Source organism: Poecilia mexicana, unplaced genomic scaffold (assembly GCF_051168715.1).
Source record: "Poecilia mexicana isolate PSO_F unplaced genomic scaffold, ASM5116871v1 scaffold_17, whole genome shotgun sequence".
In the NCBI taxonomy this organism is placed as follows: domain Eukaryota; kingdom Metazoa; phylum Chordata; class Actinopteri; order Cyprinodontiformes; family Poeciliidae; genus Poecilia; species Poecilia mexicana.
Window position 1 is genome coordinate 7,821,273 of NW_028263386.1, and position 16,669 is coordinate 7,837,941.

General features: G+C 38.3%; 1 protein-coding gene across 1 annotated transcript in view; it reads right to left on the reverse strand.

The window, feature by feature from the left end:
* Positions 1 to 13,441, reverse strand: part of epb41l3b (erythrocyte membrane protein band 4.1-like 3b) — a 41,074-nt gene extending 27,633 nt beyond the window's left edge. The window contains exons 1-8 of the mRNA XM_088014732.1: positions 13,082 to 13,441; positions 11,358 to 11,533; positions 8,272 to 8,415; positions 4,274 to 4,378; positions 3,997 to 4,039; positions 3,832 to 3,907; positions 3,388 to 3,606; positions 2,137 to 2,224 (exon numbers count right to left, since the gene is read on the reverse strand). Of these exons, the coding sequence (XP_087870858.1) occupies positions 2,137 to 2,224; positions 3,388 to 3,606; positions 3,832 to 3,907; positions 3,997 to 4,039; positions 4,274 to 4,378; positions 8,272 to 8,415; positions 11,358 to 11,522 (840 nt within the window). The 5' untranslated portion in view covers positions 11,523 to 11,533; positions 13,082 to 13,441. The remainder of the gene's footprint in view (positions 1 to 2,136; positions 2,225 to 3,387; positions 3,607 to 3,831; positions 3,908 to 3,996; positions 4,040 to 4,273; positions 4,379 to 8,271; positions 8,416 to 11,357; positions 11,534 to 13,081) is intronic.
* Between the last annotated feature and the right edge of the window lie 3,228 nt (positions 13,442 to 16,669).

A 16,669-nucleotide genomic window follows, 5' to 3' on the forward strand; every position in this document is an offset into this window, starting at 1 on the left:
ATGCCGGTGGAAGAGAAACAGTAAAAGAATAAAAAACATAAATAAATAAATAAATAAAAACTAAACTTAGAAAAAAAAAAAAAGTCAAGCTGGGCTCCAGATCTGCTCAGGCAAACCCACAGAGACAGCAGTGAGGCGACCGGTGCAGAAGCAACATTAGACGATGTCAGACCAAGGGGTTACCGTGGCAGCCATGATGTTTGTCAAGCGGGTGTGCTGTGAGGCATCACAAGTAACGCTATGGGTGAAAAATGTGTGTGAAGAAACAGATGAAACATTTTTGGGACGTCTCGTATTTAGGAACGGTTTGTATCGGATTTCCTGACGAACCTCAACTCTTTACATCTCACTAAGCAGGACAAATTGAAATAAGTTCGATCATTTCCATTCTGATGATTAATAATTTTTTATTAATCATAAAAAATTTTGTTTACAGAGACATCAAAATGCATTTTATTTCTGGTTTCATGAGTTGCAGGCGGTTTTTATTACTGATTTATTTATCGTTTTTGCTTATATTTTAGTTAAGATATATAAAATATCTTCTGGCTTTAGTATTAAGTGTTCCTAACAAAATTAAAGTTCATTGATCATTGTTAGGGCAAACTTGCATTATTAAGCCATTGTTATTACTTTAAAATAGTCTCAAAACAACAATATTATCATTTATTGCAATACGTTTTCTGGACGCTTCATCACCCAGTAAAATTTGTTATTTTGAAAGTTATTGTCTCCTGATATCAGCTGTTGGCTTACTGGGATTTTAAGTCACTCAAACGAACAATAAAATAAAATACAATAAAAAAAACTCCCTAGTTATATGCGTACATCTTGTGTAACTGGAATATAGTCTATGTACATTTTTTTAAGTAAGCAGAAGTTTTCCACACTAACTTTAGTGTTTTTTTTTTTTTGTCGTTTACAAATGTTGCTAAAGAGACTGTATTGGCTGCTGCAGTTTTCCCAGACAGCTTTGGATTCAGGGAAAAGCTACACAAAGAGCAGCTGAATCACTAGTCATTACATTTTATGACGTTCAAAGAAAGTGTCTCAGTTTATGAAGGGGGAGAGAAACTTTTTCTAGACGTTTTCATCAGGAGATGATTAAGATTTTAAGCCCAATTCTAAAATCATACCAAAACAAGCAAAATAAAGAAAAGAAAAACATGCTTGTATTTTCTTTCTACTGCACCAAAAAGCTGTGCATAAATACATTGTCAGCAGGAGCACGTCTAGAGTTTCTCTGTAGCTGCATCGAGTCAGATGAATGTAGAGAAGGATGGACAGATAAGACTGCAATGAATCAAATTTAGAGAAAAACTCAATAATCCCCCACAAACAAACCAACAGAGACAATAAATACTTCAATAATGTATATAAAAAGATAAAAATGTAATTTTCCAGCCTGCCATCATAGCATCTTCACTTATAGCGCCAGAACAAGAGCAACACCAAAAGTGGGAGCGGTGCCGATATGTGACCGATTCTCTAAAAACGGCTGGAAAAAAACAGGCAAATGGTTGTGACCCATGAGGAAGAACATGCTAATAAAACATGTTATGTTGATGACCATGTGATCAGCAGGTGGTGAGAGAGCGAGTCATGTAATGACCAGAGAAGGGGCAAAGAAGGGGCAGCTGGAATCAATATTAACAGAATCAATATTTGGATCAATATTTGATTTATCACGCTATTTATTCATATTCAAGAAAAATAAGTTCCTTTCAATTTAGCTGCTTGATCTCTGGAGTCCTGACAGGTAAACTAATATAGTTTGTACTTTTTTTTTTAAAGTCTCAAATTTTAGAAATAAATTACCTAAATGAAATGCTAGTTCTGGATAAGCAACCTGCCATTAGAAACAAACAACAAAAAGTACAAATTTCTCATGAAAATTAAGATCGTAGCTGCTGATTCTTTTCCTACACAAACAAAACCCAGAAAAGTATTTATCTGGATGACAATAACTTTTTATAACAGTTACTTTTTATGTGTTTTAAAATTAAAATACCAGAGCAGGTGCTGTTTGAGTTCATTATTAATTCACCAGTGGGCCGTTGCATTGGTTTTCGTGTTGAGTGATAAAGTAACAGAAGGAATAATAAATCAGGAGTTACCACTCTGTCGGCTCGTTACCTTAGCGTGATGGAGGTCGACCCCGTACATCGACAGCTTTTTGGCATTTTCCAGGAAGTGGATTTCGGCTTCAGCTGGTGTCATCCCCCTGCAGCAAAAACATAAGACAAATACTAGCTACCGAAATATCTTCGTGAATCAAAACGGAAAAACAATCAGTGCATCTACATTTAAAATCCGATCAGAGACTCTATTTTATGCTGCATTTGTGCAGCAAATTAGTTTTTTTGTCTTATGGAAAGCTTCACCTCTTAAAACTGACAAACATTTGAATTACATCACTGTTACTAATCTATTTACAACTTTTTTTTTATAAATAAATTGTTTTAAGACGATGCACATGTAAGATGATTATTATTATTATTATTCAACTCCTTTCTAAGCTCTTTCTAAGAGAGAATTACACACAACTCATTATAATCCAGTGAAAATCGAGAGAGCAAGAAAAAAAACACAAAGATCATTGCTAAATACTCTATCCTTTCTAAAATGTATTTTGTATTATCTAATGTGTAAAGGCTTCATGCTGTTAAAAACTAAATCACAAATAAATCTCAGGAAACTGGATTATAAATCCTGTCCTCTGTGGGTCATTTCCAAAGAAATACATTAAGTTTAAGTTACTCCTTTCAATGTATTAAGTGTATTTTTTTTGTACTTAGACCAGTGATGTCCAAAGTGTGGCCCGGGGACCGTTTGTGGCCATCTGGATAATTTTATTTAGTCTCTCGTCCATAATTCAAGAATGGAGCGAATTTGGGATTAATTTGAGAGTTTTACAGACAAATAAAATCTTCTTAAGCACTTAATAACTTAGATTCAGGACAAAGTATTTTCCTGTGTTAATATTCCCGTTTTCATTGATTACGCTTTGCTAAAACCAGCAAACGCTACATGTTTGCTGCAAAAAAAGGAAAAAAAAGCTTTGGAATATGTCTTTATGTCATTTAAAACAGCAACTGTGCAAGAGGATAAATTGGATGAACAATGATTTACAGATTCCAAATTAAACTATTTTGCTGTATGATAATAGCAGATGCATAGATAATATGCAGTATATTACTGAAGAGATGAAAACAACAAATGTCTTAAGAAATAAGTCTTTAATTTAAAAAACAAAACATGGCCATCGAGTGCTCTCCACTTGGCAATATTGGCCCAAATGGCGAAAAGTTTGATTACTGACTTAATCAATAAATGCTTTCATTAATAAAGCATAACAAAACCACGGCTAAAGAGTCAGACACCAACTTGTAGGTCTTGTGGAGCTCCATGACCTTCTCCTCCAGCTCTTTGGTCTGGTTGGGCGCGAAGCGGATTTCGCTGATGTAGTCGCTGCCCAGCTCGTCCAGGTCGTAGTCTCCGAGTTCAGACTGCACCGTGTAGGAGCCCAGCAGCGTGTGGGTGGCAAAGGAACAAGGCAGGCGACCCGAAACAACGTCATCCCTCAGCTGCAAGCACAGGTAGTACCTGGGAGGAATTAAAGACAAGCAGGTTTCAATCCACAGCGGTATTCTCATGTCGTACTCGGTTTAGCTCAAGCTCCAGAACAGTATTAATTACTTTTAATTAACTGCACCATGGACTGTGGTAGTCACTTAAATTCTCTTCCTAACAGCAGAATAATTAGTCCTAGAAATCAGTAGTAATTAGAAAACATGATACATGACCTTTGTAAATCAGCAGCTGACTCACCTTGTTAAGTCCTCTCTCAGTTGCGACGGGTCCGGCGGGTAAAACTTGACGTTAAAAGAAAAGTTCCAGGGTCCGTCTGCGACGCAGAAAGAGTGAGAGATAAACCACAGTTAGGATTTAGCAGGTTAGTGGTACAACAGGTTAGTCACTGGGATTTGGACGTACTCCGGATCTGCTTCTTAAGCTCTTTGGAAGGGTCCAACCAGTTCTGCAAAACCACATAAGAAAAAAGTCACAACCAGTTTCTACACAAATTACATAGAGACGTACTTCTTAAAAGTAGGAGATCTTAACCAGTGTGTCTCACTGACTTACTTTCAAAATCTAATCTAGGAAGAGTTACTGTACTTCGGCTTGAATTAATATGTTACAGCTTGTGAACAACTTTATAGTTTCATACGGGTGGAAGGAGGGAATCACAAGTTAATTGTTTTCAGATTACCTTCTGACTCTCTACGTCTCTGTATGTGATGCCAAAGTAGTCCTTCTCCAGCAGGTTCAGGTGTTCACACACCTTATCAAAGAGCACTTGGCCTTTGGCTCGTTTCTGTGAGAAGAAAACCAAAACCTTGTTTTAAACTTGTATCAATTCATATATATCCTTGAAATAAAAAATACAGTTTCATCCAGATTTTGAGGGCAATGCAACTTATTTAAAGGTGACCTATTATGGTTCTTTGAACGGGTTAGGACAGGCCTATAAGCGATACAAAACATGTTCACTACATTTTGGCACAAAATCATCCTTGATGAGATTTTAGTTTGCTCAGTTCTTCCTAGTCTGAGATGTTTTAGGGCATCCTGTCACTTTAAATCCAAATAAGCTGCTCAGTGAGGCTCAACAATCAGGAAGTTTTTGAAACTGCTCATTTTCCAGACACCAAAAATCAGTAACTTTTAGCCAAAAAATGCTGAGTGTTTTTTAAAGTGGTTGGGTTGTTTTTAGAAGAAGCTGAGACATAAATAAAAGCATGAAAACGAGCAAAAGGTGATTCTGTATAACGCTTCCCCTTTGATGTGTTTGATTGCCGTTTACTTTTCTTTTTAAACACTGACGAGACGAGTGACGTCTCATTTATGTGATCAAAACATCTACACTTAAATTTTGAGAACATTTTTTGTCTTTACACATGCAGAAGCACCCACACCTCCAAATTGCACATACAGCTCTGTAAAACAAATAATAGCCCACTTCACTGAACCCTATTGAAAACCTCCTGGTTTTTCCACCAAATATTGATTGCTGAACTCTTCCTGATTGTCGTTTCTAAATCAATACAAACTTGTTTTCTGTGCATTATTTGAAAGCACATTGTTTTTTGACCATTTCTCATTTTCTGCAAATAAATACTACATTTTTGCTTTGAATATCGGAGGCATGTTGTCAGCAGTTCATAGAATAAAAGAACAAAGTTAATTTTACTCAAACATATAATTATGTATTATAATTATACATATTGAAGCTGGCTTTACAGACACGCAAACAAAAAAACGCTGTGATGTACAAAACCTCTCGGATCAGTCAAGCAGCTATGGAAAAGATAAGGACCCAGTAACCAGAGTAAGCAAGAGGTGAACTGTCTGGATGTCTGCGCCAGGGGAAAACAAAAGAATCTGGAAGGTAAACTGACCTCAAATCAGATGAGGAACATTGATCTTGATCAACTGTGTCTAAACATAGAACGTAAACAGGAACAGACTCACAGTGATCTTGTAGGAGAAGTGAGACTGCACAGTCAGACACTTATTTGGAAAACAAAATACCATTTTCATAACCCATATCATCTGAAGGCCACTTTCTGCACAAGTCGTTGCACAAACAGAAAGTCAGCAAATATAGTTTTAGATTTCTCAGCTGCACCACATCATAAATTTAAGACGCTTGACTAATATTGGTTAAAAATAGAGAGAATTGTGAGGATACTTTCATCCTGTACAGCCACATACTATCCAGTAAGCACAGAAAGAAAAGTCTGAAGGTAAGAAGACCTTCACAAATTTAATATCATCATCTGGGAGATGCCGGGGATTTCATTTTCCCTCTATCACAACCTAACAGAGTGAGAAGTGCAGCTGTGGGAGCTTCAGCAGCTCCGTGTCGCAGCGAATGATAGGAAACGATTAGCCTGGGCTGCTTCCCACAGGGGCCAGCTGAGCTGAGCTGGAAAACTACAAGGTCAGGGGGATAAAAGTGTCAAGACTTGACGTCCCGGACCAGTCTCAGATGGGGGATGGAGGCTGGGAGGAGGAAGCCTCTCTGGTAATTAGTTTTCCGACCTCAGCTGGACTGGTCCTGTCTCATCTCTGCTGGGTTTAAACTGAACTGGGACGATGATTCAATGAAGATGACTACACACAATAACATCTTCACAATTAAAAAAAAAACAAGAAAAAGAGAGAAAAAAAAACACAATAAAAAATGTAATGCATGTTAGTATTCTAGCCTCACGTCTTCTCCTGTCAGGCCCACATCATTTAAAAAATAATATATCGTAAACGCAGTATTGGTTTCAGAAAAGTTTTCATCCACATGAATCCATTCAAATCCGCCCCTGTTGTTTTAAACATGCCAGTCCCGTAGGGGGCAGTGTAGCACAAAGCTAAAACCTATGTCAGCCAATCAGATTGCTTCAAAACAAACAACTTCCAGCTAGGACTTGAACATGGCACCAGGAGGTTCGTTTGTGTGGACAGACATACGGGTGGGACTGCTTTTAAATGGTGTATTAAAATATAACATTATTAAAACACAAAACAATGTCAATCAGGAATCATGTTAAAGCAACTCTGTGGATCAGGGGCGACAAACTCATCAAGATCATGAATGCTCTTAAAGGGCCAGTGGTGCCAAAATGTATTAATAAAACCTGTTCACAAAATATCAATAAATTCTTAAAATTAAATTATATTATTGAACATCTTTTCAGTTCCTCCAGGATTTCGTGATTCTTTGCAATAAAAATCAAAGTGTTTGTGGTACTAATCGGGAAATATTTGCAAAAAATGCAACTTTTTATTACTTGCTGCATAGATCATGGACAATAATCTGACATCAGTTAAAGCTGAGGCAGCTGTTTAGTACAAGTAATAAATTTTAATTCTCAAGAAACTGTTGGGACTGACTGATATAATTTGGCAGTAAACAGATAAAAACTACATTGATTTGATTGATAACATAATATTTATCAGATTTAGTGTTTAGTCTAGAATCTAGAGGGCCACATAGAACAATATGGTGGGCCGGATATGGTCCACGGGCCTCGAGTTTGACACATGTGATGTAGATAGATTGGCACAGATTGTAATGTGCGGAACCCCAAATCTCCATTTTCCCCATGTACACACAAAATATTGAGTTTTATCAAATCTCCACTTTCGTTGGTTTAGTTTTTAGAGACAAAAAACAGAGTTTTCGTATGGATGAAAGGCAAAATGGATAAAAATGTATTCTACCTTTAAACTGAAAATTAAACCACAGGAAATTCCTACAACAAATTAAAATGCAGCATCCGTCTCAAAGGTGCAAAGATAAATAAGCAATCCTTCCAACTATTTTACTGTGGTGGGACATCACAACAAAGTTTCTCAGCGCCGCAACAGGAACAGTCGGCTAACCTCGGCATCCGACCCCCTGCTGAGGAGGAATCTGCTAAATAAAAAGGTTTGCAGAGGAAGGTCTGAGCTCCTGTTCAGCCTGGACACATCCGAGAAGGTTTTCTGTCTCCAAACGTGGAGAAAAGCTCAAAGGGAAGCAGCGTTAGTGAAATGCCACACAAAGGTCTTATTTATTCCAGATACTGTGAGGATTCAAGAGAAAGATTAACTTTACAGGCAGAAAGAGGTTATGATGTTGTGAAGCTCAAATTCACACATTTAAAAGGATAAAGCTTTTTTTTGTTTCAGGCTTAAGTTGAATCAATACAACTTTGAGGTCAGTTTGTCTCATTTAAAGCTTCTTATTTAAGACAAAAAGACAGACGTTTATCATTTCTGTCTTCTTCACAGCCGCTCTGATGTGCTGATGTGCCCCATGAGGAGCTTTTTCCCCCCAGACAAGACAAATGTAAATGTGCAAATCTATAAAATCAGATACTATAAATCAGCGTCCTTCATGCATTTGGCTGCAAAACCTGTCCTGCTAAATGTCATGAAATTTCATATTTGGGTAGAACAAAGTCGTAGCGTTATCCCGTCAGACCGTCAATCCCCGAAACCACACTCAAGAAATTTTTTTTTAAAAAAATAAAAATTTATAAAAGCACAAGAGGGGTCAGTTCAAGCCCGCTGGACTGCGCACAGCGTAAAAAACTTGTGAGAAATTATCCCATTTCTTAAAACCGCTGGAAGGTTAATGAAAACAAAACCTCTCTTTTATCTTTTACAACGGCCGTAAACCACATTGCTGAAAACATTTCACCTCTGCCGCCTGCAAAGACTGACCTCGACGTTGACGGAGTAGTCGGAGCCGTCCAGAAGAGCGATCTTGCACTGCATCATCTTCACCTTCTTCACGCCCCTCAGGGGAGACCTGGACAGACGACTTGTGGACGACCTGTGGGATTCCTGGTCCTCCTCCTGCTGCTCCTGGTAGAACAAGTGCAAAACTTTTATAAATCCATAAGTATTACTACTGTTTTTTCTTTCCCATTAGTAGTATTCCTGGTCCAATGCTTCTATGTGCTATTGATGTCAGAAACAGAAAATTAATTCTCATCTTTTCTATAAAATGTATTCCAAGCACAATGCTTGTGTGCTTAGGAGTGTCTGTTTCCTAGAAAATAGCCACTGAAGCATAATTTGCTCCCAATACTTTCCAAGTTTTTCCGTCTCTCTTTCATGTCGCAGTAACAGCAGATGGTCTGCCGGCGGTATCTAACTCTAAAAAGCGAATCATTCCTTTAAATTGTTGCCACATATCTAATCTAGTACTAAATTACAATTTCCTCTCACATCTTAAAACTGTGAGGAGTTGTTGCACTCCGATTAAAACGCTTCGAAAGACCAGATAAAAACTCTTCTGTTGCCATTTTATTGTGTGAATGTCCTCGCCTGGATTGTCACTTCAAGTTATCTTTGAGGAAAGAATAAAACGAAAACAATTTGTGTCACATTCCTGAAGCTATAAATAATAACTGGGACCATGCCGGAAATTTAATGAGGTCCCACAGAGAGGAGCTTGAGGTGTACCACCGTTTTTTAAAAAGAGAAAATCCACTTTTCCACTTGCCCGAACACAAGGCCCTTTCTAACTGAATTTATCCTGAAAAACAAGCTTTAGAGAGGATTATTCATTTCTTATCTCACATCTCAGCTTATATCAATCAGCTTGCTCTGAGTTTTCACTGAAACTCAAGTGGACAGACTGTCCAGGCAGAGCCCAAACACAGCAGGATATTACTTGGACACAACAACAATGTGAAAGTTTCACATAAATAGTTAGACTTGTCACAATAACAAATTTTGCTTGACAACAAATTATCCAAGAAGCTCCTGCAATAAACAATAATTTAGTTGTTTTGAGACCATTTTCAAGTAATATATTCAAAATGTCATAATAATTTAGTCCACCATTTCAAAAGCCAACAAACTTTGATTTTGTAAAGAACCCTTGATACAGGAAATGGACTTTATTTTAAATATCCAAAATAACCAAAACTGAAACCATAAATAAAATGGATTATGAAGTGTCTGTAAACAAAACTGCCCTTAAAAATGATCAGAATTGAAATGATGAAACACATTTTAATTTTTTTATCTTGCGATGAATTAATTGGTAGTTTATTGCAGAAGGCTTATAAATATCTAAGACTGTTTTACAGATGCTGTTGAGTAATGTCTGATGAGCAGAGGTGCTGCAGACGAATGAAATCGCAGCAGATAGCTGTTGCTGGAGCCACTTCCTGGGGCATACGCGCCCTCGGCCGGAGCGCGTTTCACAGGGATGACAGACGGCGTCGCGCCGCGGCGCTGGGACTTTCCTCCGGCTCGGTTCTGACAGTTTACACCACAGTGCATCATCCATCAGTGGCTGCTTAGTGCAGCCCTGAACATTTCAGAGCGCAGATTAAAAAGGAGGATGAGGAGGAGGTCGTTACCAGGAAGAGGAAATAAAACTGGTTCAGTTTTGTCTGCTGTGAATATTAATGGAGAAAAAAAACGTGTTAAACCGACTCAGACACATGGCATTTTCTAATCAGGCATGTCGAAGGGCAACAAATCAGAGCATGATTGAAGGACAAATACTAGTCAGACTAGAACATTTACATCAGTGGTGTCCAAACGTTTTGTACAAATGATCAAAACCCCAAAGTTAAAATTACTCAGGGGCCAAATTTTATTTTTCCCCCCAATAAAAAAAAATATTATTGAGAGTTATTTCTCTTTTACCTGCACAATAACAAATAAACTGTAATATTTTTCATTTACTCTAAGATTTACAGCCATTTAACTTTTTAGGCTTATTAATTTCCATTTTCGAAGTACATAAAATGTTTTTAGTTTAACCCCAGCAATGAAAACACAATTTTTCTTCTGCAAACTTTGCTGTATTTAGCCACAGTTTGTGGCACGACTCATTACGAGATAAAAAAAGAAAAAAAGGAGGATATAACCATCATCATCATCACGTCATACTCAATTGTTTTTTGTTTTTTTTAACACCTAAACGATGCAATTTTCAAAATAGTGATGTGTAAAAGCTTAATGCGTTGCAGTATTTGACAGTTTACAATGGTAATATCTAATGTGTCCAGAGACTTAGCTCCTAAAAGAATATGTTTAAGCTCCTTTTGTCAACTTTTTAAAGTAGATTTCGAGATCCTGCAGGGAATCCACAGAATAACACTTTTTAAATATTATACTGTCAAGAGTCAGTGATTAGAAATTATTTTTCCTAACAAAAGATAATTTTCTGAAACTAAAATAAAGCCTGGCCAGTGGATTTTTGTAGAAGAGGGGGATTTTAATGTGAAGAAGATGAAAAGTCATGAATCGTCCTTAAAAATAAAGGGAAGCTTACATGGTTTTACTTATTCAGACGTACTTAGTAATTTTAAGAACAATTATTCGGTCTAAAACCAAGTTGAGCTTTGACTGCCAAAGTGCAACTTCAGTGGCTCCGTTTAGTCACTGATCCCACAGTCAGTGTCAACCTTTTGGAATCCAGTTCACAAATAAGAAATATCCAAATGTTGCAAGTTGTAGCCAAATCACACGTTTATTTCTTGGAGAAATAAATGAATGGCGCAGCAGCTAAAAGAAGAGTTGGCTCCATCGGATTCGCGGGTCGTAACAATAGAGGAGGACACTGAAATCATGCCGTCACCGCAATTTCCATTTTCCTCACAAAGAGCCGATTCATTCTGGAGCAATCATGTTGTGAAATGTTTCCTTTCTTTAAATGGACTAACATGGTTTATCTAGAACATGAAAGCTGTTTATTGATATATTCACAGGTTAAACCTTCGCTTTGTGTGTTTTCATGTCGGAGTGCGTTCCAAGGACGAGCAGAACATGAGGAGGCTGACCTTTTCTTTCCTGGCTGGGGTGCTGTGTCCAACTGCAGCTGGGAGCTGCTCCGGCTGGTTCTGGGGCGAGGCAGGGTCCGCCGCTGCTTTACTTTTCCCCTTCTCTGCCTCCTTCTTCGCCTGCGGCTGTTTGGCCTCAGAGTCTGCGCCCGATTCAGTTGTCATGGTAAATCACACTGCAGTGGAGGGGAAAAGCAGAGTACAGGAGAAAACCCTGAGTCAGTCGACAGTTTATGAAATGATAAAGTGCCTCTTTACAGGCCTTTCCGCAGATGATCTTCCCTCTGATGCAAATGCAGGGATGCCTAAATATTGGCTGACAGCAGAGAAAAAGACCAAACAGACATTTTTAAAGTGTGTTTTTGATGATGCCTGCCATTTGGTTTGCACAAAGGTTTTCTTGCTTAAATAGGGCCAAAACACAGAAGCTATAGGCTTTAAATTCAATTAGGAATCTTGAATCTATATTGGTAATAATGCTAGTACTAGCATGTTGCTACCGATAGCAAACTTTACCCATCCCATTTAACTTAAGTTTAGGCATTAGCCTTCTATTACCGCTAATAACCTAGTAACACTATCTGCTATGTTAAACACAGCTCATGATACAGTCATGTCCTTTTTATGTCAACTATCATTAGCTAACATGCTACAAATTAAGTTATACGATAGTATTTGTTGATTTAATAAAATTAGCCAAAATGTAAATCATGCTATCCTAGCTAACTGCTATGGTATCCTAGCAAGCAGATACTGTTAGCTATAGCGTCCTATCTAGCAGTAGTTAGCATGCTAACAGAAATTTATAGAATGCCATTAGCTGCATTAGGATGTTAGCTAGCACTTTCTAAGCTAACACAAGACAAATGTCTCCTGTCAGACTTTTAAAAGCTAGAAACCAGTATGTTACCCCATCTATTAATCCTCTAGCAGTTTATATAGCATCTAAAATGTTACAAAACTGAACTAAAATGGTTGGCTCTAAATGGATGCATTTACCTAAATACTAGAGAGATTGATTATACCAGTTTAACCATTTCTTCTCCATGTAAAACTCTCTGTATGTTTGGAAAACGATGACAATTTGAGCATATTATGGATGCCAAACCTTATTTGATTTGGATTAAGCACAAAACAGTGCATGAAAGCAGATATTTTGAAGCTTTTTGTGAATACGTGCAGATCACTGAGATCAGAGATCATTAAGGGAACATTCACCAATTTAGATTTGTGACCAGTAATTAAGTACTTCTCCTCTAATTCACTCATGAGTACAAATGAATTACTTCAGAGCAAATTAAATAAAATGAAAATATGGACTTGTCTTTCAATCATTTATGAAGAGAGAGATAAAGAGAAAAAGAGGACAGAAGGACATATGAACGGACAGATAAATAAATGGATGGATGAATGGACGGATAACTTTTTGAGAATTAAATAGTGAATAAAAATCAGGAAATACAAATATTTTTAAATAGCTTCTTCTCTTTTTTCTTAGGAAAACCCCAAAAATAAAATTCCAGCCTTTTCCAGAACATTGTCTATTTTTGGGTCGTTTTAAAGCCAGACATGTTCCACACAAAAAGCATTTGCAGTATTTTTAGAACTTATTACAAAATTAGTTTACAATAGACTTAGTCTTTGTGTATCATCACTATTTCCAGTGTGAGAAGATTAAAGAACATGCTACATACACTGGATACCTTGCTGTGCAGAATGTTTACCTAGAGGAATCTGAAGTATCGTCTTTCATCGTTTTTCTTTTCTGAAACGCCAACAGGTACAGATGTGGCGAGAAGACCTTCACTCCTGGTTTTTGAGAAGCCGGGACAGATCTCGGTGAGCTGGTGGGGCGAGGGAGGGGTTCGTTTCTGTACCCCGGTGTGTTGCTTCACACTCCACATCTATGCTGAGGTTGGTAGTACACATGCCAGTCATTCTGCTGCTGGCCCGTTTCTCCCGCAGCTCTATTTATAGGGACGTGTTTTTACCCTCGGGGTGGGAGGACCTCTGACTTCCAGCCGTCAACAACACTTTGGAACGAGGTGATCCCCGAAAACGTCAACGTGCACGACAAAACCCAGAAGGGTTGGATTATTTTTAAATGATGCAGGAGTAGCAACTACATCTGACCAATTTTGACCATCTGCAATCCATGATCTGATTATGCCACACCTTAATTTGGTTCATCTTACTCGCTTCATGTTCTGTAATGGGGGATTATTTTTGAAGACATATTCCCTAACGAGCTGCTTCCTTTAATCCCACAGGAATTAATTAAAACAAGGCTTGTTTGGACTCAAGAAGCCAAAGAACTCGACTACAGTAAAGCGATTAAACGTTGACTGAAGGCAGCAATAAATCTCGAGTCTCGAGGGAAGCCAGAAGTATGAGTTTTAATGTCCAAGGGTCAGTGAACGCAACATGCTGACCTGACTCTTTTCAACTTTCGATGCTATAAAACCCCTATAAAGATTACCGGATCCAGACAGCAGGCCTGACTCAAATCAATGCGAAGGAATCACTGAGCCAAAAGATCCACATTCCAACCCTGACTTTCAAAAAAATAAAAAAATAAAAATTTAAGACAGCACTGAGGTGAACTCGGGCAAAATTAGCAACCATAGCCTCTGCTTTGCCGTGTCACGTAGAAACCAGCTGACAGAGGACGGCCGCACAGTCGACCTTTGCATCCATTAACGCCCGCAAGAAACAGGAACTATGGAGGGAAGAAGGGAGGGGTGAGAGGAACATCTTAGCACCATAGAAATTGAGGAAGAATACGTTCAGTCACTGGTGACAGGCGCTCTTCACAGGGCCACACAACAGCATGAACACTAGTCCTGTGTGTTGCTCCTCGCCATGGGACCGCCGCATACATTGTGTCCTGAAAAGCTGCATTCACAACGCATTTAATGCCTTCGATTACAGACGATTGTTTAATATCAAGTACAGACAAAGGTAAACATAGTAAATGCTTGCTTGAGAAATCATTTAACATGCAAGTTTACTGAACATTTTGCTCTTAAGCTTCTCAAGAACACAGGAAAAGTTCACATCTAATGTGAAATTAGATGTAATTTCTAATTATAGCTCTTATAACTCGGAGCTATAACTGTGGAAAGGAAACTACTTGTAAAAGAAGAACAACTATTTCAACAGCTTGTGAATTAAAGCGGTCCTGTTTGGTTCGCTTTAACTGAACTCTGGTCCGTTTGTCTGGACAGTTTGGTTTGTTTGGGGAGGCGTGATTGTCTAATTGAACTCTGATGTGGACCAAAAACACAAACTCTCGTCCACATAAAAACCTCAGTCTCATTATGTGAACGCCAAGTGGACTAAGTCTACAGAAACAGCGCAAGGTATTCTGGGTAAATACACCAAATTGTTCAGGCTATTAAAACATTATCTGCATCAGCCCCTTTGGTGTTACAAGAACGTAAACAGAGAAGAGACAGATGTGGCCTTCAAAATAAAAGCGGTAAACACTTTAAGGAGATGCAATTAAAGATTTTTCTGCTGACCGCTTGTTGTGTCCCAGAGGTTTACATAGGACCAAACTGGATTAAACGAATCCGGTGCATTATTCACTCATTTGGAAGCAATAATATTGTAGTTGATTTTTTTCCCCCACACACTGCTGCCGCAGCTTAAATCCAACGTTAACAACTTGCATGGAGACTTTTGGCATTAATTAACTGACTTCTCCTGAGTCGGTGTAGCCTAATTGTAAGTTGATTAGGACCAGAGGAAGGCGGGTAGCGGATAATACTCCTCCGATGAGAATTATCCACGTTAACAGGAGGAGTAAATTCACAGTGACTGGCGCCGCTGACACGCCGCTAGCTGGACGTCTCTTTCGTGTCCTTCCTAACGCTGTGGCGGTGGCTGATCGGAATGAAGCTTCATTACATAATTGGTCACTGACACTAAATGTGCCGTCCATGCATGTAAACCTCCATTTTAAGCTCCACTTGCGATTGTTCTGCACACTGCTGGAAAGCGGCCCGTTGCGTGCGCGTCGACCCGCATGCGTTCATGTGAGGAACGCGGGCGCTGCCATCTGTGCTGGCCGCCATTCGGCAACGAAGTCACAGCTGGGCCAGTCGCTGCCAATCCAGCCCCCTCCGGTCGGTCCCGCCGGGGGAGGAATACTTGTCGTTTTTTGACACGCTGGGACACGTCCTGCGCAGGCCTGAAGTCCATGTTGAGACACCGTCTGCATGGCTGCAGGATGGACAGCTGTCACACCAAACGGCTGCTGTAACAGGAAACCGCGAGGCTGCGCTGGACGCTCAGATATGACAACTGTTCAGCAGCCAAAGGGCTACGAAACTCTTCCTTAAATAAGTGCAACACTTATTGGAAACAAGGCTAATTTGCAATATTTGTTAGCATTACTGACAAATATAAATACAGCTCTGTAAAAATTGAAGAGCCCACTGAACCTCATTGAAAACCTCCTGGTTCTTCCACCAAATATTGATTTCTGAACTCTTCCTGAGTTAAAACATTAATATTGTTGTTTCTAAATGAATATGAAGTTGTTTTCTTTGCATTACTTGAGGTCTGAAAGCACTGCATCTTTTTGTTATTTTGACCATTTCTCATGTTCTGCAAATAAAAACAAAATTTTTGCTTTGAATTTCAGAGACATGTTGTCAGTAGTTCATAGGATAAAAGAACAAAGTTCATTTTACTCAAACATGTACCTATAAAAAGTAAAAACTGATTGTTTTAAATGGTCCAAATGGATCCAAATGACAAAATCTTAATAAATTAAAAACTGATTTAAATCGTCCCAAAAGTTACTGCGACAAACAATAATGTTGTTGTTTTAAGAACATTTTCACGTAAAATATTGGTAATGGCATAATAATGCAAGTGCGCCCTCTCAAAGATTAACAAATGTTAATTTCTAATTAATGTTTAACACTGCAACTGGAAGTCATTTGAAATATTAAAATTAATAAACAAAACACCTGGATAAAATGGATACTAAGTCTCTGTAAACAAAATTATCCTTCAAGAATAAAAAAATCCAGGCTGGTTGAGATCAATCCACCAAACTGAAGACTTTTATCATCCAGGTAGAAAGTGAGAGAGCGTTATTATTATTATTATTATTATTATTATTATTATTATTATTATTATTATTTTGTGACAATACTTCTGTGCATGGAAGTCTGATTGCAATCCCATCATTCAGTAGTAAGAACGACCATGAAAAAAAAGAGAAAAATATGTAGCATTAAGACCTTACAGTGTAACCTTAAATAACCTCCAGGCATCACCATGGCTCAGTCCTGCCT